Source organism: Scophthalmus maximus, chromosome 16, assembly GCF_022379125.1.
Source record: "Scophthalmus maximus strain ysfricsl-2021 chromosome 16, ASM2237912v1, whole genome shotgun sequence".
In the NCBI taxonomy this organism is placed as follows: Eukaryota; Metazoa; Chordata; class Actinopteri; order Pleuronectiformes; family Scophthalmidae; genus Scophthalmus; species Scophthalmus maximus.
Window position 1 is genome coordinate 8,923,551 of NC_061530.1, and position 25,939 is coordinate 8,949,489.

Sequence of the window (25,939 nt, forward strand, 5' to 3'; positions counted from 1 at the left end):
AAATCCAATATTTATATATTAATATAGTATCTGCTTCTAGCTCTGATTTGGTCTCCACCAATTCCTACCGGAAATTATATGGCTCTTCAGCTAGGGTGAAGGGGTAGAGTGGCAAGATGACAGACCAAAACAAAGGGCTGAAGGAGACTAAAACAGTCCGCAGGGTGAAGGGGAGCTGAGGTGGGTTAATCACTCCAATGTGTAGTCATTTGGTCCAGTGATAAAATAAAAATATTCACTTGGATGGCTTTACCACTTGCAAAAAGTTGCCTCCAATAAATATATATATATATATATATATATATATATATATATATATATATATATATATATATATATATATATCAAATGAACATTTTTGATGAGGCTTTTCATTTTTAATCATCAGAAACAATTACTGCTGATAATGCATTATGTTCAGAGGTCCAGAGCCGGAACAGAAGCCCTCCTATCCTGTTTTGTTCTGAAGAAATATGATAAACCTTGTGCAGTTTGTTGGCATATGGGCGTTCCGGCTTGTTCAACTGCAGAATGTGGCAGTTGCCAGCCACCGCAGCATCAATAATTCCTGGAGCCAGTTTACGACATCGGCAGAGCGGTGTGGGTGTTTGACCTACATATTCAACGTTTGTGTGTATGGTAGGTTGAGCCGAGTGAAAACAAAGGCCAACAGACTGTCATTTCATGGGCACACAGATAAGGAGTGTATTTCATGCAAGCCTTATCTTTGACCTCATGTTGACTTCCAATTTGTCTTTCTACACTATGTTGTACAGTATTATAAGGTGCCATCATCGCCTGGGAAAACACACATGTAATACAGAGAAGTACATAAGAAAGAAGGATTGCACGTTTTTACATTTCTCAGTGTTTGTAAGTGTTAAAGAGAATCACATTCATGCAGTGTGTTGTTCTAGCGATTGACCACTAGATGTCATGGTGGTACACTAAAAATAGCAGGTCTGGTGCACAGAGGATTATTTCCTCAGTTTACACGGCTGACGTCACCCGTCCTGCAGTGGCAGACCTGCATCCATCCACTCTTTCATCCCTCAGTGTGTACATCAACCTGAAATATTAAGGAACTCTCTGCAAGTCTCATATTTTTCCTCTTTCTTTCTATTATTGCAGACTCTTTCATTGGCACCAACACATACTGACAGAACTAATATCCCGGCTGCTTACTTGACTCTGTGTGCGTGTGTGTGTGTGTGTGTGTGTGTGCGTGTGTATGTGTGTGTGTGTGTGTGTGTGTGTGTGTGTGTGTGTGTGTGCGCGTGTGCATCTGTGTGTGTGTGTGTGTGTGTGTGTGTGTGTGTTCAAAAACATGCAGATCAAATAACAGCAACCACCTGTCGGGGTATTAGTCACCCAGGGAGGGATGCATAGACCCTGATGGTTAATGAGCTCCATTATTCAGAAAAAGAATAAATGCTCTCACATATTGTTGGACAGTAAATAACTGTAAATGTAAATGTAAGAGGACAAATGGTTAAAACACAACATTTGGTTAGTAGAGGTCAAAGCAGCCCCAACCATCCCCACCTCTTATTCCAATGGTTTTTATATCAACTTCACAGATTTTTCTCCTCTCCTCCACATTTTAATATACCCATATATTTTTCTCTATAGCCTCTTTTCCCGATATCTATTTCATATGTGCTGAATGTAAAATATGAAGATAAAACACATACGGTTTTCTGTCTTAATTTCACTGCTTTTAAATTGAAAATATGAATATAAAAGTGTTATACTTAAATCCCCAAACAACACTTAATGTATATGTAACTGGTTCTATTTTTGCCGCCAGAGAGCCGTTTAAGTTTGCACTTTTTTTTTCAAGCGTACTGCGGCAAAAGTGCAAACTTATGAACTCCGTCAAATGAAATCGCTGATCACCATCTCCACAAGGTAACATATTAACTACGCATAAGTAACTCATACAACCCCACTTCAAAATCACTGAACTATCCCTTTAGGTGATGATTCCTTGCTTGCTCGTCACTGTGAGCAACACGGTTGGTGTAGAATACAAAAGTCAGCTACCAAGCTAGCTGGCTAGTGTTATCCTCTGAGCTCGCATGTCAATGTTTTCAAACAGCAGCAGAAGAAATGAGCTTGTAAACATGAAAACTGTATATACTTTATACAGGCTGCTGTGATTTTCATCCGCTGGACAGTAGAAGACCCAGGCGACGTGAACGCACACACACACACACACACACACTCTGTTGTCCAGTGTGTCCATCAGCCCCCCACCCCAGAGAGTCCCACTGATGATGACATGCTCAGAGGGTTGCGTCATACCCGGATTAGTGTGTGTTAGTGTGTGCATGTGCGTCGGGTGCCTCTGTGTATTTCTTATACGAACTTATGAGGACCAAAGTAGAACCCATGGGAGTCAGGGATGTCCAATTCTGAAGGATATTATACCACAACACCGTTGTAGTCTTTGTTGTTACTGTAACCTCATTGTGTTAAGTTTTTTTTATAGATTACAACATATAATGTGTACTTGTCCGCCTGACATTTACATGGTTGTTCCACTGTCTGTGTCACATAAACGTCACAGGGACCAATCGTTTGTGTTGCAGTAGTCCATTGATTTTTCTACATCAGGGTGGCAGCGATGAGGACGTTCCACGAGTGTGGTACGACAGTCTATGGGTACGACAATGTGGCGTGAGTGAGTGTGTGAGGATGCTCCTGGTTTCTCGTTTGAACAAACCCATTGTTTAAAATCACTTCCTGTGCAGCAGTTTGCGGCTGGACTCACACTGAGTAACAGGGGGCGATGAGATTTGCACACACACACACACACACACGCACACAAACACACACACACACACAGATGCTCACAGCAGCTGGCTTTTGTCCTGGTCTTGAACATTGCTGGCTGAAATTATGTCATCATAACCCACAGTCCTCCAGCCCCTTTCTTTTTTTTTGAGGCCAGACGGGCACGAGATCATTGCACCACTCAGGAGCATTGGAGGCCAGACGCAGGGGCAGAGGCGGAGAGAAGTGCGCTTGTGTAAGGGGGCAAGTAAGTGAGTGAGAGGCGAGAAACATAAAAAAGAGAGGTGAAAAGAGGGAGCAGTGGACAGGGAAAGCGGGACAGGAGAGGGGCTGCCAGGCATGCTGCCAGCATGGTGCAGCGCCCGCATGAAAAACGACGCCTGCGGCTGCAGCATCAGGCGAGCGAGGACAAGTCCAGCTCTGCATGGGAGACACTGCGTCGCATTTCCCCTCAGACAAGGCAATCTGCACACGAGTTACGTTCACGCACACATATTGCCACTGTACATCAGCTGTTAAGCAACAGAACCTCCCCTTCAAAATCTCCAAGCGGCACTGTTGAGCAGCTGCATTCAGACCTCGAATACAGAGCTCTGAAACCGCAACTTCTTATTTAAGCCTGGAACAACAAAGATGGATCACGGTGATAAATCGCACGGTGGTGTGTGTCCGGGGTGTGTCACCGCCGCGCGCCTCTCCTCCGGGTGCAGGTTCATTTCCTCTCAGGGGAACTGACGTGTCAACACATCTGCAGCCGCTTCACCCCGCAGGACACCTCCGAACAGGAGGCCCAGGGCCTTACGAAAACACGTGTCGGCGGTTGACGTGGTCATTTTGAGATTGCAAATGGGAAGACAACAAAAGACGATTGCTGAGAGGGGACTGAGGAGACTCTCTGAGGAGTCGTCGCACTTTCAAAAACCCCACAGAACATTTTGTTCTTCGAGTGTACCGCAAATATCAAACTTAAAATAGCAACAGTCAACTTCGGTGCACAGTGTAATCTCTAGCGCCGTTACACAGTTTAACACATCATGATGACAAGTTGGAGCCAAAGAGTTTCCGCTTTAAAGGATGAGGATGGCACTATCACATGTTTTTGGCCGTGCTAGTGACAAGGCTCTGCAGGTGACAGACAGTTGGCGTGTCTGTCCGCCACTTTGGTCGAGACTGAAATATCCCGCAACAGCAAGTTGATGGTTGAAGTGTTGTTCAGACTGTCAGCATAGAGCTCATGAGGATGAATCGTGAACCGTGTTGCCTGGAGATCTCACAGTCCAAGTGATTTGAATCTCTTTCCTTGCAGATCCAGACGTCATGGTCAGTGCCCGCACACGGATCCCTCCACGTCTGCAGAGACACACTGGTGCCAGGCTGAATTTGGGGGGGCAAATATTTTGTGTTTGTCATTTTTTGTTTTTTAAATCCCAGAGAGAGATGGGCCAAATGAATCGGAATGACACGGAAGTTAAAGATTTTGTGTATGAATGTACAAACACGAGATTCTATACGAGCTTTGTGTGGTTATGATACCTGAAATGTTCATGCACCAAGTATCACACCGTATCACAAGGTGATGTTTGCAACCTCGAGTACGTTAATGGATTCAAAATGCAAGTTATGGGTTGTATACATACTTTAGTTTTTTGTTATTCTACTGCTGCTAATTCAATTGCTGTAAGTCGTACGTTTGGATGTGTAAGCGCTGCAGTCAAATACGAACCTCATTTGCTGTGTTCTCATTTGCCTCCGATTTCGTCCCTTCTCTCCGGTGTGCTCTGTCCTCGCTCGCTTGCTTGCCGCAGCGGCCCGACTCCCCACAGGGATCGTTAATGTTTCATCTGATCTAATGGAACCCCTGCTGTCACCGCAGGGCCGCCCGCCTCGCGGTCCAGACAACAGCGGCGAGCTGCAGCGTGGGACTCTGACGGAAAGATGTCTGATGTGAGGCAGACAGCGGCGGGCTCGTGCTTGGGCGATAGAAACTCAACGGGGATCAGGGGAGGAGCGTGGAAACATCGGGTGGTGTCAATTTAGCGAGCGGAAGTAGAAAAGCTGATGATTGACTGTGAGGCTTCTTCACTGTGGCACGAGAACAGAGTGGCGCCGAGACCGCCGCCGCCACAGAGCAGGGCCGCGGTGCAGGTCCACGGCTGTGATGTCCTGCAGCGTAACAACCTGCTAATTCACCTGTAAATGGGCTTTACGGCTCGTTTCCCCTCTGTGACTTTCGGGAAAAGTCTCCTGTCCACATTCCAGTCTCTTTCTCCGTACCTCTGTGAGAGAGAGAGAGAGAGAAAGAGAGAGAGATCTTGTGAACAGAGGGAAGTCTGGTGAAACTGAGAAGAGGTGTTTAGAGGCAAGTGAGAAGGAGGAAAAGTCACAGAAAGAAGTGCACTGTTGCATAATGTTGTCATAAGGCCCATCTGACCTGTTTAGGCAACACAAACACACACACACACACACACACACGGACACACACACACACACACGGACACACACACACACACGGACACAAACACCATGGACTCAGTGAATTCATATTTACATTAACACACTGTCCACACACAAACACCGTGACAATACATTTTGCTGCTTCCGTGACTTTTCTCCAAACCGGCACCGCATGACATGGGAACAGAAACAGCATGTGTCCGTCTCTGTCACTTCCCCTGACGGTCAGTGGTCTCTTTATAGTCTCAGACACACACACACACACACACACACACACACACACACACACATGCACACAAGCACACACCTGCTGCTTCCAGTCTCAGTAGTGGATTGGATTGTGTCAGAACTGGTGTGTGTGTGTGTGTGTGTGTGTGTGTGCTTATGTGTCATAGGCTACCAGGGCTTTAGGACAAATTTCAGACTAAAAAAAACAATTCATAGGGGATAGTTTCTCCGTTTGTCCGACTAGTGACAAAAGCCATGTCTCCAACTGGGAATAAGTGGATTTGTGGGTCAGGGGTTAAGGTAAAGTTTGTGGGTAGGGGTTTAAGGGTGAGGAAAGTTTGGTTGTTATTAGGGTTAGGCGAACTCTCGAGGATATGGAACATCCCCAAAAATGTTAGGGTTAGGGTCGCAGCGCATTTTCTCATAGACTTCTATTGAAACTAATTTCTTTTCCCTTCCGCATTGGCTTCACTCTCCCGGTGACTACGTCCATTTTTAAATGCATTCTATGGCCCTATGTGTGTGTGTGTGTGTGTGTGTGTGTGTTTCATTTAAGTCCACAGCTATGCATCCAGCCAGGCAGCACTGATACAACATTGAGAGCAGAGATAAAGGCAGCTTTGTGTCCAACCCAACATCTCGGCCACAGAGAGGCTGAAGTGGCACACAGCCATTGTCACAGGTTCACTGCAGTCGCAGTCTCTCTCTCTCTCTCTCTCACACACACACACACACACACACACACACACACACACACACACACACACACACACACACACACACACACACACACACACACACACACACACACAGAGGGGGAGGTGATAAAACTGGTGCTGAAATGACCAACTGGAACACAAGTGCTCATCCAGATCGACTGGATCTGTTTTCCATTGTGCTGTTTTTCCAGTTCCATTGATTCTTAAAAGTTGCCTTTATTGATTTTTAAAAAAAAATTTGGGCCACTTGAGGGCCGATAGAGGAACCAGCTGTGATGAGCATTTCTGTCCTTCAAATAAGTTAAATGAGAATCCAGCTGTAGAGGATAGTCAAATCAAAGCACCTCACCATCAATGTATGTACTGTGCATATGCACTGTATGTGTGTGTGTGTGTGTGTGTGTGTGTGTGTGTGTGTGTGTGTGTGTGTGTGTGTCTTAACTGCTGCTATAGCTTCACCTTTTCCGGTGCTCCGACGGGGCCTCCACCTGTAGAACAGAACAGGGAGGTGAGGTGCCAGGTTACAATCGCACACAAAGTCACTGTGTCCGCTCTGTGTCCTCTGTCCTCCCCCAGCCACCCTGTCTACACATCTCACTCTACCTGCTGATATAAAGCCCCTAAGCACCGTCTTGCCTCATGCCAGTAATAGCAACCTGCAACCTATACTTTTTAAATCATTGAGAAAAGACTGGTAAGTACAAAGGAGGACCAACCGTGTAGACTGGCAGGCGCTAATGGGCCTTTTGTCACCGTAGGAAAAGCACAGGGGAACATAATAAAATGAATTATGGGTCTGAGTGAGCGCTCGTCCACTGCACGCCCACCTACACCTGCACCGATTGGATGGTACTAGCTGTCAATCCCACTCGATCCACGCTCCAATGCATACTGTGCTTTATTGTCTATTTTACGCTCAATGAGACCATCATTTACAAAATGAACATCATGTTGTATTGGAGAAGACTTGAAACTAGAGATTGAGACATTAAACTGTTTCCCTAACATTATAAATCAAGTGAAAGTAGAATCGACTTCTATTGAACTGACTGACTTCTTTTGCAACCAGTGGAGTTGCCCTCTGCTGGTCATTCCACAGAATACTGGCTTCATTTTCCGGACCCGGTGACTACGTCCGTCAATGTTTCCCACCATTCTTCTTCACTGAGAATGTTGATTCGACGCTGTTATTACTTTCACCAACACTAACTATCGGAAACAGCGCGTAACGGTGTGAATAGCGTGGCGGTATGTGGATTCTGCGTATGTATGAATGACCGTAACATGTTTAACACTTTTGTCTCGTAGATTCTGAAAGGCCGGACCTCCTCTGTTTTGTGTTGTCTAAAAAACAAATACAGTTAACACATAAAAATTGAGGTCAGACTAATTTACCAAAAACCTTTAAGTGCTCCACGGCAGCAAACCAATATGGTCATGTTGACACAATAAGCAGGACAGGTGAGCCATCTGTGACGCCGCGTTGTGTCCACACCGTCCACTGACCCAGAAGACCTGGGTTTGTGCAAAGGATAAACTGAACGGAGCCTGTATCCCTGCACAATGTGCCAACAAGGGCCCATTTGAATAAACAGTTTGGATGAATGCTGAACATGAAACCGACAGACGACCAGGCAGTGCGAGGTCTGGCTATTCAAAACTGTCCCAGTTGTCATTTTCAAGGAAGTGTTGGTGTCAAGAGTGGTGAAGTGATTGAGGCTTTGTTCGGACCGGCAGTTTGGAGACTGGCTGTTTTCTGGGAAGACTGATCTAAAGATATCGCCAAACTAAAACGGGAGGCTGCTAATTATTTTTCACAGGCCTCCCGCAGCGCTGTCTGAATACGCAATGCACTGCCATCATTGACTCTCTTGGATCGAAACCCCGACGTGTTTATTGCTGTCCCTTGTTCCCACAATGCTCCTCCAGTGCAGGGGCAGTGCCAAGTTGTCCGCAGTCACCCGAGCCCTCCGAAAAACGCTCCGCGCGGCTCGAAACTGGCACACAGCGATCGGCACAGGCTTCCTCTCTCGTTTCCTGCAGAGGGAGAAGCAGTCGTGTAATGAGCCGAGGGCATGGAGAACTCTGTGACCCGCCTTCACCACCACCACCATTACTACACCACTGGCATGTGGGTGTGTGTGTGTAGTGGGTGTTTGTCTGTGGTGACTGTGTGCACGCAGGCAGCTGGTGTTTGTTTGTGTTTACATCTAAAGAGCAGCGGATTCGGAGAGGCGAAGATAGCAATGGCCGCAGAGCTGGAGTCCCTCTCTCCAAAGCTTCCCCCCCCCTCTATTGCTCCATGTTGGCTTTTATCTCCGGCCCCTTTCATCGTCGGAGAGACGCTATAGTCCTCAGAAGCACAGGGCCAGAGGAAGACAGACGGAGAAGCATAAAAAGACAAGATGAAGGTTTGTAGAACATGATTTCGTAGTCTGGCTGGCTGACTATTAAATCCGCCAGACTGAGAGGTAGCCAAGCGTGAGATTATGATGCTTCCATCTTCTTAGTGTCATTATTTAACTCGCTGCTCAGATGTCTCTCTCTCTCTCTCTCTCTCTCTCTGACACACACACAACAATTTATGTGAGGCTAAACTATAGCAACACCCATATTCACACACTTATTAGATTGACATACAATATTTATTTAGGTTCACAAAAATGATAAGTTAATTATCAGGTAGTCCACAAATATTGTGGGAATGGTCTCATACAGTCAAACAAGGGGGGGGGGGACATACATGAGAAACCATTTAGGGACAGGCCCACCCAGAAAACGCTCTGATTTAACCAAATAAAGTATGAAGCATGAAAAAGGGATGAACTCAAACATTAGTTTAATCTAAATAATAAAAAAAGGAAGTTGGTTATTTATTCATTATTAAATCCTTTTCTTTTTCTTCCCCTAATAATCTTAAAAAAAAAAAAAAGATTCTCAAGCTATTCAAAATATCTCTTCTTATTCTCTCAGCTTTTATCAAATGTAAAAATAATCCAAACAGGACAAACTAAAATTAGGGGGCGGACCCTGCTTTTCAAATATTGCCGTATGTCAGGGTTGTCCCTGAACTGTCCCTCAGCAGGATCAATGGACCAGGGACCGGTCGAATGTTGAAACCTAAACGTTGTAAAAACCCCTCTGTAGTACACTAACTGAGAGTGTGTGTGTGTGTGTATATATATATATATATATATACACACACATATATACTGTATATATTCATAAGTAGTCTGTTGTGTCCCTAAATAACTTGTAGTGGGCGTCGCCCAGCTGCCCCCACACCCTGTTTCTTTTGTTTTGTTTCTCATATTGAACGAGACACTTTGCACTATTGCATTTCTTTTTGCTATGGGAACAACACCCGCTGGCCCACCCTGATCCTTAACTCCACCCCCGCCCGTAAACAATATCTCGACCTCATGTATGTCTGTTACAAAATATGTAACACATTATGAACACATCATGCAAAGTGGCAATTCTGTTTACAAAGATGAAGTCGCCGTGTTTTGTATTTTCTAGTAAATCTGTTGCCATTTCGGGTGCGTTTGATTCACCCGTTCAAAACAAAACAAAAAAAACGTCAACCTCAAGTCCCACCCAAGTTCGAAGCCGCCTCCCTTAACCTCTCGAAAAAACCCAGAACAAATTTGCATTTAAAAAACGATATTACATTAAGTCCACAAGTTTGGTTCTCAAGGAATAACCCAAATCTCCAGAGGACAGCTGTAGTCTGAGTCCAGGTTTAAAACTGTAAGGAAGAGGAAAAAAAAAAAGAACCATTGCTGCGAAAATCAGTTGGCATAAACTTTAAAAACATGTCCTGTGTCGGTGGTGGCGATGGTTGCTATAAGAAGAATCCCTGATTGGCTGAAAGAAGTCAGGTGACCACCAGGCGAGGTAAGAAAAGTCCCACCTTTGACGATGGGGATGACAGTATGGAGGTGTTTCTTCTAGACGCTTGTGTGTGTGTGTGTGTGTGTGTGTGTGTGTGTGTGTGTGTGTGTGTGTGTGAATATATAAACTGTGTGTGTGTGTATACATTTTTTGATAACAAACTTGACCACCCGCTCACATGCGTACACACTCACACTTAAGTGCGTGTTGATTTTTGAATCAATCTAAAACACTGCATTGCAACGTCCTCCCTCCTCATGCAGCACAGACAGTTGCAGAAACACAGAATGCCAGTGACACAAAAAAAAAAAACACTGGCTGGAAAATAACAAAAAAAAACAAAAGAAAACTAAACAAAAAACAGAAAATTAAGTTTTGCTGCCTTGAATGTCCGTGAACATCATATAGAATCCTTGGGCGTGACAATTTTTTTATTTTTTATTTTTTTTTAGTTCAATAATATTTCTCTTATCTATGCATTTACTTAGGAAAAAACTAACAAAGATTGCAGTTGCTCTCTTCTTACTATGTGTGTGCGTATCTTTTTTTTCTTTCTATTTTTTGTATTGAGATTTGCATTGGTTTTCTCCTCTTCTTGAATTGTCCTCGTTGAGTTTTTCTTGGTTTGCGTAGTTTCCATCTCTTCCCATCCGTCCTTCTTTTGGGAAAGAAAAAGACCAAAACTCTTTTTGTTTTACCCATTATCACCTCCCACCCTTCCCTCCCTCCCCGCTTTCATACCCCGTTCCCTTCTCTCCTCGGGGTGTAAGGGGGGGCCTTTCAGTCCCATGCCGCCCTTCATCTCTCAGCCTCCATCGCTACACTAGCCTTCTGCTCGGCGCCCACGTGCGGGTTTACGCCCGTGGGCCAGGCGGGGCAGGGCTGCGTGGGGGGCTGCCCTTGAGTCCAGAGTCCCTGTGGAGGTTGCGGCACATTAGGTGAGACCCCCCAGCCGCCGACCTGGGGGGGCGGGGGTGAGGTGGCCATGGAGGCGGCCATGGGGCTGCCACCGCTGCCGCTGTTGAAGCTCTCGGACGCCTTCAGCCTGGAGAACATGGTCAACGCGTCCGGGAAGTTGGGGGGCGTCGCTGGCGTGTTGGCTGGGGTGCACATCTGGGGAGTAGCAAGGACAGAGAGGCATCAATGAATATCCAAAACAATAATCACTATGAGCACAATATCCTGTCTTTGTCATCTTAAAGTTGAACTCCACCCTGTAAACTCTTACAGACTCAGAGTTTTTTTCAACGGGGATGACATTAGAGCAGACACAGCTGACGTACACTTTCACCAATTCATCCACACAAATCCCTCCGTAGAGGCCGTCCCACACGTACGTGCCAGTTTGATATATTCTCAAAAGCTTAACTTTTTCCTCGACATTTCGACTTTATTCTCAATATGTAAAGTGAAAAAAAACACAAGTTTTATAACTTGATTTTATAACAAGATGAAAACAAGAATCATCTAATTGAGTCAATAACAACAATATAAATGTATAAGGAAATGAAAAGAATAAGAACAGACAACATGTACTCGCTGTGGGTTTTGTACAATGCAACTTGCCTCATGACAGCCACTGATCGTTATCTCTCACTCGTGTAAACATGGCACCGAACTACAAACATCTCTCAGAGATAGCAGTCGTCGACCTCGCTCAACAGACAGATATTCCTTTAAAAGGACCGTTTGGGTGTAACTGACGGAAAATTTAGGGGAATCCCAGGCCGAGGGTCCTGATGCTTTTACATCCACTTCCTGTTTCGAGCACAATCTGATTTGAGCAGACTAAATAAAACTTGGTCAGACTGAGAATAACAGCTCATGTTGCTTTGTGGACACACGCGGACAAAAACACTCACAGACACAAACCAAGCCTCCTTTGCCGTATGACACTCCCCTGTGCTCCGACCTGCTCCGACCCTCCCTTGTGCCAGCGCTGTTATTGTCTTGCTGCCAGGAGTTCCTTTAGTGGAACACACCCCGGGGCACACACAATACACCCGCGTGCCAAAAACAACACTGGACCTGACACCTCGCAGCCATCGGGCCATGCGAACAACATGTTTGGCTGTTCCGAGCACAGAACGCCTTCATCGTCGTCCTCCTCGTCCTCCCTGACATGGCTTGTCACCCGCAGCACCGCGTCCTGCTTCCTCTTCCATGTCCCCGTCCAGTTGTGAGCAGGAAAACAACAAGCTACTGTGTTCCAAAGGGAGGCAGAGGTGGAGCGACGTGTAGCCAGGAGGCCCCCCCCACCTCTAAAAATAAGTGCCTGGGCTAAAACGTTCACAGGGCAGGTACCTACACGGCAAAAATAATCCTCCATCACCAGGCAGATGTAGTGGAAGAAAACAGCCTGGCAACTCCCAGGATTAGGATTTCATAAAATCACACGTACTTGGGATTCAAGAAAAACTGACAGGACGGAATATGAGCCGGGATTCAAATTAACATCACCTACTGTTCAGCCTACAAACCTCTTTACCGCATTAGATGATGAACCACTTGATTTGTGATTGTGTCCTTACAGTCTCCCTCAAAATGTGTTTTCCTTCTGCACCGTAACAATGTCCAGACACTTCCCGCCTCTTCAGGTCGAGTGTTTGGAGCCTATGACTCCTGGTTTTCTGGAATTGGGAGTCATGGGCTGCATGAATCAACTACTGGGAACAGCAGCTGCAGTGACACACGAACACTGCACCAGAATATGTTAACGGGATGAAATGGTGCGAGCTGCCAAAACAACACCCCCCCCCCCCTGTTTTTAACGTCCAGTTCTGAGGTGGACCCCTGGTATCTAATCTATGTTCAGCTCCGCCACTCACGGCTCTCAGATTGCGGCACGCGGCCTTAGTGCACATGCCTTCAGAAGAAAATAAACAGAGTGACAGGAATACCGTTCCTCCCTTGGGAGGGGGGGTAATTGGACTACTTTGCCCCCTAAAAGTGCTTTGGCTTGGAATAACGCGGCCCGAGGCCGTGCTGAGCCGGTCCACGCCGGGCCAGGGGTTTCTCAGGGTGGCACTGTCTTGTGAAAGGTGAGCGTGTGTCCACTGTGCACTCAGGACAGGAAACGCTGGCTCATGCCTCTGAGAGCGTTTCCTGCGGTAAAGAGACACCCTGGAATGCAGAGGTGACCTCTGTGATCCTTCCTGTTCTTGGCGGGCAGCGGTGGAGGGTACTGGTCGGATTTCTTAATAAACCTGGTGATCTCGCTGAGGTGGAAAAACAATAGATGCCTCCTCGTTTGCTGCCAAGGGTTAGAAAATGAGCCAAAAGTGCTGGCGACGTGACCTTTTCGGTTTGTCCGCTGGGACATTTGCGTCTGACTTGCTCATCCACGAACACGTACGTGGATGAGCAGGTATGAATAAAATACCTGCAGTCAGATGAAACACAACACATTTCACTTTCACCGCACAGGTTTCATTTTGTGGCCCCCGCTTCACATTCAACAGCAGCCCGGAACAAGAAGGACAAAGGGAGTGTGACGAGGACACCGACTTCGAACACCACGCGTGCGTCTCTCACCAATGAGCCACCTCACACTCCTCCACTCACACAATAAACACAACACACGACTACTGTGTGTGTGTGGTCTGTGCAGGGGACCTTGGACAGAGTCGGAGACGCAGACGCCATCGACCCACGGGAAAGAGGATCTGGTCCAAAGACACGCCAGCCGTCTTCTCTGCCAGGCTGCGAGGGTTTGGATCCAACTGCTTATCTGACACTTTGTCACTGACAGTAGCCTCAGCAGAATCCCCACCCTCATACAAAGAATCAGCATATCTTCCACATGAATATAGGATGTACGTATACAAATGTGTGTGTATGTATTTTGTCAAAGTGAACTCCAGTGTCATGCTTTGAGCCTTCTGTGTCAGAGCACATGACCTGTCTGTTGTCAGAGCCGATAAAGAAAAACAACACCCAAAGTAAAACCTGCAGGACTTCAAATTCCCACACACAAGATGAAAACACTGCTCTGACGACGCAGGTTACCGTGTCTTTTTAGAGGCAGATTAACTCTCGCTGCACCGAGGCGAGGACAGGGAGGCATACTGCGTGCGCCGCCGAGGCCGGTGTATGCAGAACCAAAGTAAAAAAAATAAAAAAAATCCAACCGGCTAGTCTCCGACAACAGACAACACATAGCATGTGGGCAGTCTGCAGTCACAACATGAGGGTTAATGATTCATCTGAGAAAGTCACTCACTTTGTGCACATATGCAGACAACACACACACAAACACTGGCGTAAAGAGGGTTTGCCTCACGCACGCACAGACAATGTGAGGTGTGAGCCGTGTGAGTATCCCAGGAACGTACGTGCAGCTCGGTTATGAAACTGAAATGGACGAAAAGCAGGCGAAGGAGAAAATATTTATCTGAGATAGATAAATTGTTGTGCGTACGCTTTTATAATTGTTCCATCTAATGGATACTTTTCTTTTGCCCTTTTTACATTGAACTATTCACTCAAGACTATGACATAAGATAAAAATAGAAACTGATTCTCTGAATATGAATAATGCACAAGGGCAGAGAGTGTTTGTTTGTAAATCTTGGCTCCGTATACAGCGACGGGCCAAGAAAGAAAGAAAAGCATGCGCGTCTGCTGTTTGCTTTGTGAGCACATGTCAGCTCAGGAATAATGTGAGAGGTCCGGTGAGGTAAACCTGCTTCTAAATTTGATGTCACTACTGTGAAACAGTCAATTGTCGACATCTGGCCGAAAAGCATCATAAGATGGAGGCTTAGCTCAGTAACGCCACACAAATGATTGCCTGTGGACGGTTAGTCAGTTAACAAGCTTGCAGGATCATTTACCCCCCCAAAAAATGTTCAATTCAAAAACAAACATTCAAGTAATACTGTATCTATAAGGTCAGACAGTGTTTAGCAGCACACAATGTTCCCAGCGACCTTCGGACTGTGTGTATGTGACAGCACATGCGACAGACAGATCTAAAGATTGAGAGACGGGGGAAACAGAAGACAGCGAGGCAGAGTTTGTGTTCAAAACAGAGCCAGCAGCGCGGTTGTCATGGGGACGGTTGTTATGACGAAGCGGCATAGATCTCCTGTTCATCGGTCGGGGCTGAGGCAGGCCTGTGGCAGGCCTTCGGCTCTGTAGCCACAGTGGCCACAGCCGCCCGGCCCCGTCCAGCCTCTCTTCCAAGGCTGTTTGCTGAGCCGGACACGGGGAGCACATGGTTGACTGGGGCGGCGGGGAGGGGGCACTCCAAACATGCCTGGCCTGGGCCAGCGGTGAGGCTCTACAGCTCTTAAACACTCCTCCGTTTGTGTACGTTTGTGTACGTTTGTGTGTGTGTGTGTGTGTTTGTCCACAAACACAGATGAGCTGGAGCTATTTCCAGTCTAACCAACCACATTCCTCAGAAACATCAAGTGCGTGCATGTGCCGGGCCGAGAAAGAGAGGCTTTCTTTTCGTCCAGCATACTTGTGCAGAGGGTCCAGGTATACGTCGTGTGACCCCGACTGAACTCGTCCGTTTAATATCGCGCGAAAAACACACACGCACCCCCTCTCCTTTCCAGCTGTCACAGGAATTTTAAGCCGCATTTTGCAATAGATGAAGTGTGATGAATTTAGTTAAAACATACAGACATCCTTTGCTGACATCAAATGTCATATGCAAGTTATAACAAGCAAATTGGAGGTGTCTGGTTACAGCTTACATTGGCTGTGTGTCAGGCTGTCATTCAAAGAAACAAATGCTCCAACAAAGGCTCTTAAACTGGGGGAGGATCGCAGGTTGGACCATTACTGCTCCTTCTAAATTTCACAATATCCATAGCCACTTTTGAGCTGTTGTGAAATTAGACATCTGGCCAAGCCTGCCGCACTTTCACATTTAAACTTTGCCTCCTTGCTAAAGTTGTTTCTGACACACAAATGATCTATCATGACCTATTGAATCTCACTGCGTGCATGTCTTGTCTGCTCTCTCGCCCTTCTCTCCGGTTCTCTCTCACTTCCCTTTCGAACACTTCACGCATTCTTTGTCAGCACTTGCAGTGAACTGCGCTGAGAGATCTGTGAGACACGAGGACGGCGGTGGTGATACATGACGCATGCCGTCTCCTGATCCTCAGGCCCGAGTTCTTATTAGAACTGGATCTTCTGTTTGGATTAGAACATTTCATTTACTGTTCAGTGGGAGGTATATACTGATGGAAAACTGACAAAGACAAAATCACTTTGAGCGGGATGTACCGTTTTATAGCTTCGAATACAAAATGATTTGTGGATTTTGGTCAGTAGGCCTGTCACAATAGTTATGTTATCGACTTATCGTACAATGCATGAATGTCAACAACATTCCACTCAGTCGCGCTGCTTCTGTCCTCTCACCTGCTCCGTGTCGGAGTCGCAGCTCACCAACTGCGGTGTTACCGTCTGCTTGAGAAAGACTTGCATTATTTAAACTACAGATAACATTTCTCTCAGCAGCGACACAAATCGTGCTAGAGAAGACTGCAGTTGACTCACACTCGCAACGATCCAATAGGCCTGTACTGCAGGCTCGCAAGATTCCGTGGCAAAAAGTGGCGTCTTAAAATGACAATAATAATTGCTTATCGCAATTATTTCTAGGACAATGTATCGTCCGACAAAACAAAGTTATCGCGACAGGCCTCGTGGTCAGAGAGACTGTCAGGAATGAATTCTTCTCTCCAGCTCTACGACTGCAAAAACAAGGGTGTCTGCACAGGGGGCTTGGCAGTTGAGGCTATTCACTAAGCATGCACACCTCAAAATGTTTATTTTGGTCATATATTTGAAGCTGAAGGCAATGTTTCATGTTTTACAGCCGACTACTACTGAGGGTTTCGTCACATCATATACTGTAATAAGTTCCACGACATGTGTCCAGACCTTTTACTGCTGGCAACTAACTATGTCAGCTTGTTTTCATATTTTGTGTGTCTCATGAAAGCACACACGGTGACTGGCCACGTAAGAACTCGGCAGGCCTCGACTCTCCGAGCCTCTTCAGTGTCGATGGGTCTCATTCAGTCTCAAACAGATATTTAACCTTAATCCTTAATCCAAGTTTTCCACTGAAATTGCTGAGCACAGTAAAGGGACTATTACGAGGGCAGCTCAGAGGAGCAAAGCTGCTGTCTAGTGAAGAAAATGTGATCACACTTCTTGACGCCCCTACTTGTAGTTTGGCGGCGTTGAAGGTAAAATGTGCCACAAAAATAAACCGTGCCATTCGTGGATGACACAAAAAGAGACGTGCTGTAAATGTGTAACTGTCGGGGCTAATTCTGACTGATATTCTGTGAGGGCTGTGGACACGAGGGCAAAGTGGCAGATACAAGTCAACAGAAGAGAGGGAATGAACGGGGCAAATAAAAAAAAAAGTCTAAAAAGGGAAGAAGGGAGAGTTATGGTAAAACAGAATCTGAAACCGAACGTAGAGAGAGAGGTGGGAGGAAAGAGAAGAGAGAGGGCAGACTACATAGACCATTAAGTCGACATGATTCGGACAACCTGCTTAATATTTAAATAGTGACTGCTGCTCTTATGGTGTGTGTGTACTGCAGCAGAGTGCTGCTGATTTTGGTTTGGTTTTTTTTGGCCTTGTTGGATCCCAAAGCAACCGTGACCTACTAAAGAAGTGAAGCCAGCCCACCATGTTCACCATAACCAAGATAATGAGTGATCATGTAATAATAACACTTAGACAGAAATAGCAGTTATACGACTTCTTGGTAGGGCAACATTTTGTTTTCATTGCTACCTGAAATTTACCTATTTACAAAAACTGCTTTGCATGAGTCTCTCAATAGAAATGCACTATCTACACCTAAAGCCCTTGTGGTGAAATGAAGACTATGATACAAAAAGTGTGATGTTAATCATTATTAAGATTTTACACTACAAATCACTTCATTACATTTTTACACCTTTAAAATAACCTGGAAATTCACAGTTCCCACTGGAGATTTGACGTTTGCAATAATAATAATAATTATACAAAATACAACAAATCCTTCTTCATATTTAAGAGATAGTCCATGCTGAAATGCATATATATATATATGTGTGTGTATATATATATATATATATTTTTTTTTTTGTTAGACTTCCCTCCTTCTGTTTGCCTACATCATTTCCAAGCTGCACATGGAAATCTGCCATTTCTTTTACACATGTACTGGACGTTCAGGGTCACCTCGTCATCACGTCGAAACCGAAACCAGACAAGCAACTTTTCTGTGTTTTATCATCCCATCAAGCGCAGCTCACACACATGGAGGCGACAGTCAGGCTTTTCTGGGAGAGGCCTGGAGTTCAAACTTGATGTTTCCCTTCTCGGAACAGAATGAAGGAGGTCAACAGGTGCTGCTGAACGTTTTCAAGTGACCGTCTCCCCCCTCCTCACCCCTGACCCCCACCCCCTCACCCACCTTTTAGTTGTCGAGCCCAAGTGTCTGTGTATGTCTGGACGTGTGAGTTAATACTGTAACCACACAGGGCAATGTCTGGATTTGAGCTCACGCGGGACTCGGCTGATCATTAGCCAGACTGTCTTCCTGTGTTTACCGACACTGTACAATAACCAGGAAGGAGAACGAGTGCAGGAGAGAACAGACACAGAAAAAGAAAAGCAGCTATGGATGGAAGAGATGGGACTGAGGGGAGAATGTCGTCTGTTTGACCACATGCACACACTGTGCTGCTCACAACAATTGCTAACAGGCTATAACAATAGGTGTTCATTGGCCCACTCGTATCTAGAAAAAGAGCTTTGGCCTCTCAACTGGTAACGGGCTGGCAAGAGAAACTACTAGGCCGAAGGTCAACGCGAGGAAGAGCAAAACACGATGCGATGCAAACACTCAGCCTGCCAAAGGTTAACTTTCTTAAGACTGCTCATACACTTCAGTTTTCCTTTCACCGCACACTCAACACATGTTAGGTCTCAATCTAAACCACTGAACACTATGTGATGGGGACTTTCTGATCTCTCTCAAATCAAAATTTCCCAGCGCTGCCGTCGCAAAAGGCAAATTGATTTATGCATCCGCATCTGCTGAAGCGTTTGCACAGATGACTAGAAATGGAAGCGTAGAAAAACAAGACGAATGGCTGGCTGTTCCAGGAGATTTCTAAATTCAAAAACTCAAAATACAAATGTTGCCTTTACACTGTAATTAAATAAGTGACACCTCGCCTTCAGTGTAGGATTGAGACCGGCGAGGAGTCACGGGTTGTGAATGTGAGCCAGGAAAGCAGACGCGGGACGGACGAGGCTGTGTAAGGTGAGTGCATGGTAAATAGTGGGGCGAGGGAGAGGCAGGCCGGTGCTCACAAGTCAGCAGGGTGAGCCCAGCTGCAGCGCTACTGCTGACCTGAGAAGACAGGCCAGGGAGATGTCATGTGACAACTCTCTCTTTTATGCAGCAGACAAGGTTCCCATGTGCTGCTTGTGTTCCCCGAGCCATCGGCCTCACCACTTGTGTGTCTCTGGGTGTACTCGGTGACTCTGAGAGTCAGTGTGAAACCCAATCTAGCTCCAACCGCTCATAAACACATCTGGTCCTCGCAGACATCCCACATGGATTCCCATTCCCTCAAGTTGAGCTAAAGTCTGTGTGTGTGTGTGTGGTTAGGGTTCTGGGAAGCTGTGCTCCTGGAAACATGTAGGGCAACACGCTGGAACATGCAGAGCACAGGCCAAGCCTCTTCAGATGTGGCAAACTGCTTGGCATGGCTGTATAATACACTGGTTCAGACACACACACACACACACACACACACACACAGACACACACACACACACACACACACACACACACACACACACACACACACACACACACACACACACACACACACACACACACACACACACACACACACACACACACACACACACACACACACACACACACACACACACACACACACACACACACACACACACACACACACACACACACAGTGAGGACAAAATAAACTGGATTTCACCCCATCCTGCACTTAATATCTTCTGCAAGTAGACTCCATCGGGACAGAGAACGCCATGTCTGTATTGTGATAGACTCGCCTTGCTCTTAGTCAATTTCACCCTTGGTGCTCGCCAAAACTACCCTCAACACTTGTTTTCATCAGTTCTTCACAGCCATCAGAAGAAACAATCCAAGTATCTTTAATATGCTCAAGTCAACCACCTTGCATCCCTCCCAGTGTGTTAATAAACAGTCAGAAGCAAAGACAAAGAGAAAGACAGTAGCAGTAAGTCTTGCTTGTTGTCACGTCACAATTTGGGAAGGTAATTATACCTTTGCTCTTCTGCATGGGAAAACGTCACACTACAAATCTCAGTCAGATGAGATCGCTAATTGAAGAGCAGTTTGGATTTCTGAAAAATCCCTTTTTTTTTTAAAGCCACACCCCGACACCGCAACCAACTGTTTGTAGTTACTAGAAACACACACACACACACACTAAAACCTGCTCCTTTCTCCTGCTGGGGGTTCATATTGCCAGGAAACGGCCTCTAAACATCCCCACGCCCATTCTATCACCTGCCCCGCTGTGCCCAGAACCAGTCTGCTACGTCACTGTGCCCGAGCAGTCGGAGCTGGACGTTGCCCTTCATAAAAATCCCAGTTTCCTTCACCTTGTGCGTCACCGCCAGTGAGGAATGGTCCAGCAAAAAAAATGTGATCATTCAAACCGTAGAGCTCTTTCTTCGTGATTCTGTGGGTTGCAGAATGTGGGTCGGGCTCGGTTGTTCTCGGTAGTTCGGCGGAAAAGATAAAAGTTCTATGAATGGATATGGCAGAGATGATTTAATGCCTATATTTAGTTTATTGACTCATCTAAATAAGAAAAGGAAAAGACCAGATACACATAAATAAAAATTTCACATGAAAACAAGAGGCAGACATAAAGTAAAGAGTGAAGACATGGTTGGGGGGGGATGGAGAATGTGAAATATTTCTTAAGTGGATTATTTTTATTACTCTGACCTACTAAAGACAACACACTTTTCAGCAGAACAGTCCTGACTTTATACTGCAGGGCTGCCACATGACGGCCTCGTTGCAATGTCTTTATTAGTCATAACTCCAGCACAAATTACACACATGTAAACCAGGCTGTGTGGCTTAGTTTGTTAGTTTCCAAGCCCCGTCACATGAGAGGGGGGGGGGGGGGGTCACATGTTCCCAGACAACAGTGGAAGTCATCCAGCTGGGCTACTTCCTTCTATGTGGTCATATGAGGATTCATTCACTTTAGTGTGCCTGGACGTGCCCCACATGGGAGACATACAGATCACGGAAACACTGACATTGGCGTGAGCACACAGTGAAGTGTCGGCGGCTTTTCTTTCCCGGTTCACAGATTAATCGAAACCCAGAGGAGCGAAAAAAATACCTTTTTCCCCAAGTTGTTTGTGTGCACAAGAAGCTATCTACCTATACCTATACCTACCTCTTTTGTATACTAGAGAAACAATTTTAGGTCATTTTTCTTACAAATGACAACGCTTTCTATCATTATTCTGCATTATATGATGAGGAGCAATGAGAACGTGGAGGAGCATTTTTGTTGGACAGCTGGCATTCCAACTGTGTAAGGAGATATTGTAAACACTGTGGCAGGAATAACTCAGACTTTTAGGCGAGGCCTTAAAACGAGCTTGGAACATCCCGAGAATGTGCACGGAAGCAAATGAAGGCAGGGATACGCGTACATTCAGTAAGACCATCAAACTGCCAGAAGCGAGAGGAATACGTTGTGCGTTCCAAGTGTTTTGAGCAGACACGCCGACGTGTTGCTCTGAAGGTGGTGGCTGCTTTGAGCATGCGGCTAAAACAAGAGGACGAGAGCAGGGCAGTGATTAGAAAATTCTCTCACAGGAAATGCGAATAGCAAATTGAATTCTTGAACCTGATGTTTTGTGTCTGTAAACAGAGAGAGAGAGAGAGAGAGAGAGAGAGAGAGAGAGAGAGAGAGAGAGAGAGAGAGAGAGAGAGAGAGAGAAGAGGACACGAGGGAGGGAGGCAAAAGAGGAGTAAGAGTGTATAAAGTGAAGAAAGTCCGGGTGCTGTGTTTTTAGTCAAACCTGCCCCCTTCTGCTGTGAAAGGGGTCCATTTTGGGTCGGTGCGAGCGTGGCATCCTGTAGGGCTGTGGTAAGGTCTAAGTGTTCGTGTGGGCAGGGTGTGTGTGTGTGTGTGTATGTATGTGTGGGGGGGAGGAGAAAACTGAGAGTAGACAGGGAGGGGTTGTATGAAACATAGAGCTGAGGTTGGACTGAGGGTGTCCATCGTGAAACATACTGTAGATGTAAGCCTTGATGACTTCATTCAAAAACACAGATCGCATCATGTGCCAAAGCAAAGGCACTCCCCTGGCTCCGGGATAGTTAATGACTGGAGCTTTAGCTAAATCCTTCAGCATTCACAGCATTACAAAAGACTGGACTGGGGAGTGGACCAACTAAGCTCACAACTTGATATTGGTACAGGGCATAAAACTCTGACATACAATACACAAATTATGTATTAACAATAACACGCAAAAACACAATCAGACTTGGCATTGCTTACAAATCGAAATGCCAATTCCTACATATCCAAGTTTTTGTTTAGCAACAAAATGCATTCATTTAACATTTAACAACAGCACTGTGGTATTCAAGATGTTTTCTCTCCCTGCGATGCCAAATTGAAATGGGGAAAGTGATCTGTTATCCCGCATTAAGCCCCATACATTGTGTTGCGGGCCTAAAAAAAAAAGACAATAGTGTAAACCAGCTCAGTGAGCAGCATCCCCAAACTGAGTGACCTACATGACGTCCAAATCTGCCACGCGGCCAAGAGGTGCATGTCTACAGGCTATCGGCCGGTGCCTGTGGGGTTGGGGTGAAGCCTCTCCAGCCCAGTCTTTGTGTTGCAACACGACGCGGCCACTGACGCAACATCATGGTTAACAAACTTGTAACTTAATATTGTCCATGTTTACTCTTAAAGTGAAGAAAGAGAGGGCACAGGAGAGACAGATAGAGAGAGACAGGGAGAGAGAGAGAGTTGACAGTGAGAGCGCGAGCAAGCAAAGTGGATTAGGTTTGTATACCAACGAACACTGTGGCCTCATAAGCTGCAGGAAGGTTGGACATGCTGCCCTACTGTAGTCCTGTTGTGACTCACACACAGACACCCACTCTGTGCCCGCACAAAATACAAACGCAGGCATGTTAAGCACAAAAGCAAAAACAAAGATCATGCCAGCATATGTGAAAGAAAAAAAAAAAAGTGAAAAAAGGACGTCATCAACTTGTTATGCAAGAACCTGCCTGTAACAATAACACCACAAACACTAGGTGCTGCACGTTCTCCGCGACTTTCATTATCCGGTGTCCGCAGCAAACGAGCTCAGCCCTGTTTTGGCAGACAGTTTGCTCTCTAAACTGAAGGGACACATTTCATGAGCTAAATAGAGGGAATGGTGTGCTCTTATTTACTGGCCGAACTCTTTTTTCTTATAATAAAGCTGTGGTTAAAAAAAGGGATTCATATCACAGAGAGCCATTTCTTCTGCTGACTGGCAATATTGCACTAACCCAAGTGGACATAAAGAGAGCACGCGCAAAACGTTTAGAAGTTCGATGGCCGTTTTTGCCGCACAAACAGTGAGTCAAACGCACACAACAGACAGTGAGCCTTCAGGGAGACACAGAGATAGAGACAGAGAGAGAGAGATTCAATAAACGATCAACGATTTCGTCCAAAATTCCCTCACACTCATGTCAGACTCTTCCGGAAGGCAGCTGTTGCTGGATGCTGCCATGCATGCAGCTGCAGACAAAGGCTTGTGTGCTGCCAAAGTGGGCTGCTGCTGCTGCTGCTAAAAGCCCCAAAACACTGCTTGTGTTTCGTAATGTCCAACCTCCTGTGTGTGTGTGTATGTGTGTCTATGGAGAGTCTGCTGCAGCCCTAACACCTTCCAGTTTAACTCTCTCTTCCGATTAGTGTGTGTGTGTGTGTGGGGGGGGTCTGCTTGTGAGCGGTTGCTGTCTTCTTCCTGGAAACAGACTTTTTTCTTCTTCTCTCTTTTACCCGGAAATACTTTCCGTTTTTATGCACCTAAGTTGATCCAATAAAACAAATGTAGAATTTTATGTTTCTGCATTAATCAATCCTACTCCCCCCTACACACACACACATACAGAGAGAGTGTGTGTGTGTGTGTTTGTGTTTGTGTGTGTGCGTGTGTGTGTGTATAGTGTCTCTCTCAGTGTGGCCGCTGCAGCTGCATGCCTGCCCCTGTGTTTATTTCTGGAAGCTCACAACATGGCCGACATGTGCTTTGTTATTGTTAGCACAGCATCCTCCCTCCCAGCCTGTGGGGGCCCGTCTATCGGCCCCCCATCCCCGCCCGCTGCAACACGGCATCCCTTCGAGCAACACCAAATAATACAACACACACACATAATTCAATAAATGGGACAATGAAGAGCATTTTAAAGGCATGTTGTTATCCTCATCCTCACCACCACCACCCTCCTCCTCCTCCTCCTCCTCCTCCTCCTCCTCGTCTCTGCACTCACCATTTGATGATGATGGCCATATGGAATATTTGTTTCTTGAAAGAAGGCACTGAGGGCAGTCTATACAATAAAGAAAACAACAACAGAGGATTAATTACATCTTCGTGTGCCATCGGTGTTTGTGTGTGTGTTTGTGTGTGTGTGTGTGTGTGTGTCAGACAAGAACACAATGCTCAGCAGCTCGTCCAATCGTCCGCTGCCTTGACGTAAATAAACAATCTAGCGGGCGAGGGAACCGCTACACTGTCCGGCTCTAGCGACAGTGTAGCGGGCCGGTCGGCACCGCACGACCGTTGCGTAACGGTCCTCTCGCCGCTGTCATGTGTCGGATTACTGGCGTTTAATCTGGAGTGAAGTCTAATTGGATGAGGTGGCGTGTACGCTGCGCCCTGCTGCGCCTGTCCCCGGCTCGTTTACTCCGGCTTGGGGCGCAGATGTGTCGACTTTAAATACAGCACAAAGTTCAGGGCTGCAGACGGAGGAGCGACTCCCCCCGGCCACAGTGAGAGGAGAACCCCGACGGGCTCCGACACTGGCGCTTTGTGTTTGTGTTCAACTGGGCGAGAGCTTCCAAAGTGGCCGCGAGGCTCCCGTCCGGACTGACGGTCGGTGACACCGAAACATAGCGACGTCCCCTCCGCCGCGAAGAAGCTTTATCGTTTGTTTCCCCCCTTCTTTTTTTCTTTTTCTTTCTTTCTTTCTTTTTTTTTTTTTTTACCTCGAACTGCCAGTGTGCCGCCTGCAGGAGCTGCTTCGCCTGGTCCGCCGCGCAACCCGCCGTCAGGACGAACTGGTTGATCATGACTTGATGTTTGAGTTCATCCATTTTTCGACGAAAAGCTCCGTTGTCCTACTCGCTGGCTGGCTGGCTGGCTCTGGGGGCTCACTCTGGACCGTGTGTGTCCGCTCTTTCTTCGCTCGAGTTGTATTCCGCTCGTCCGCCTCAGTCGTCCACCATTACAGCCGGTTGAGCAAACACAAATATTTACTGTAGGAGCGGTAGTGGAAGGGGAAACGCCGCGTGATTGACGGGCGGACGCGGCCAATCAGAGGGAGGGGGGGGGGGCGCCGCCGGTGGGATTTGTATGCTGCGAGCGAAAGGGGCTCTCCGCGCCGCGTGTCTTTCTCCCTCCGACGGGGCTTTAATGTTGACTCCTGACGACACGTTAATCGCAAGTAGTTCGACAGTCGACACGCCGGCACACGCGCGGCGCCGAAATCCCCGCGAGGCGG

The 25,939-nt window shown here is 46.5% G+C and overlaps 1 protein-coding gene across 2 annotated transcripts; it reads right to left on the reverse strand.

The window, feature by feature from the left end:
• Nucleotides 1-8,826: 8,826 nt before the first annotated feature.
• ubald1a (UBA-like domain containing 1a) lies at nt 8,827-25,939 on the reverse strand. 2 transcript variants are annotated; one of them, XM_035611584.2, is made up of 3 exons: nt 25,425-25,939; nt 24,707-24,766; nt 8,827-11,210 (listed from the first exon to the last, which is right to left on the reverse strand). In XM_035611584.2, the coding sequence occupies exons 1-3, from the start codon at nt 25,530-25,532 to the stop codon at nt 10,896-10,898; spliced, it is 483 nt and encodes a 160-aa protein (XP_035467477.1). In that variant the 5' UTR covers nt 25,533-25,939; the 3' UTR covers nt 8,827-10,895. The 2 variants fall into 2 exon arrangements, with proteins under 2 accessions (XP_035467477.1, XP_035467476.1); XM_035611583.2 differs by lacking the exons at nt 24,707-24,766; nt 25,425-25,939 and adding an exon at nt 11,960-12,826.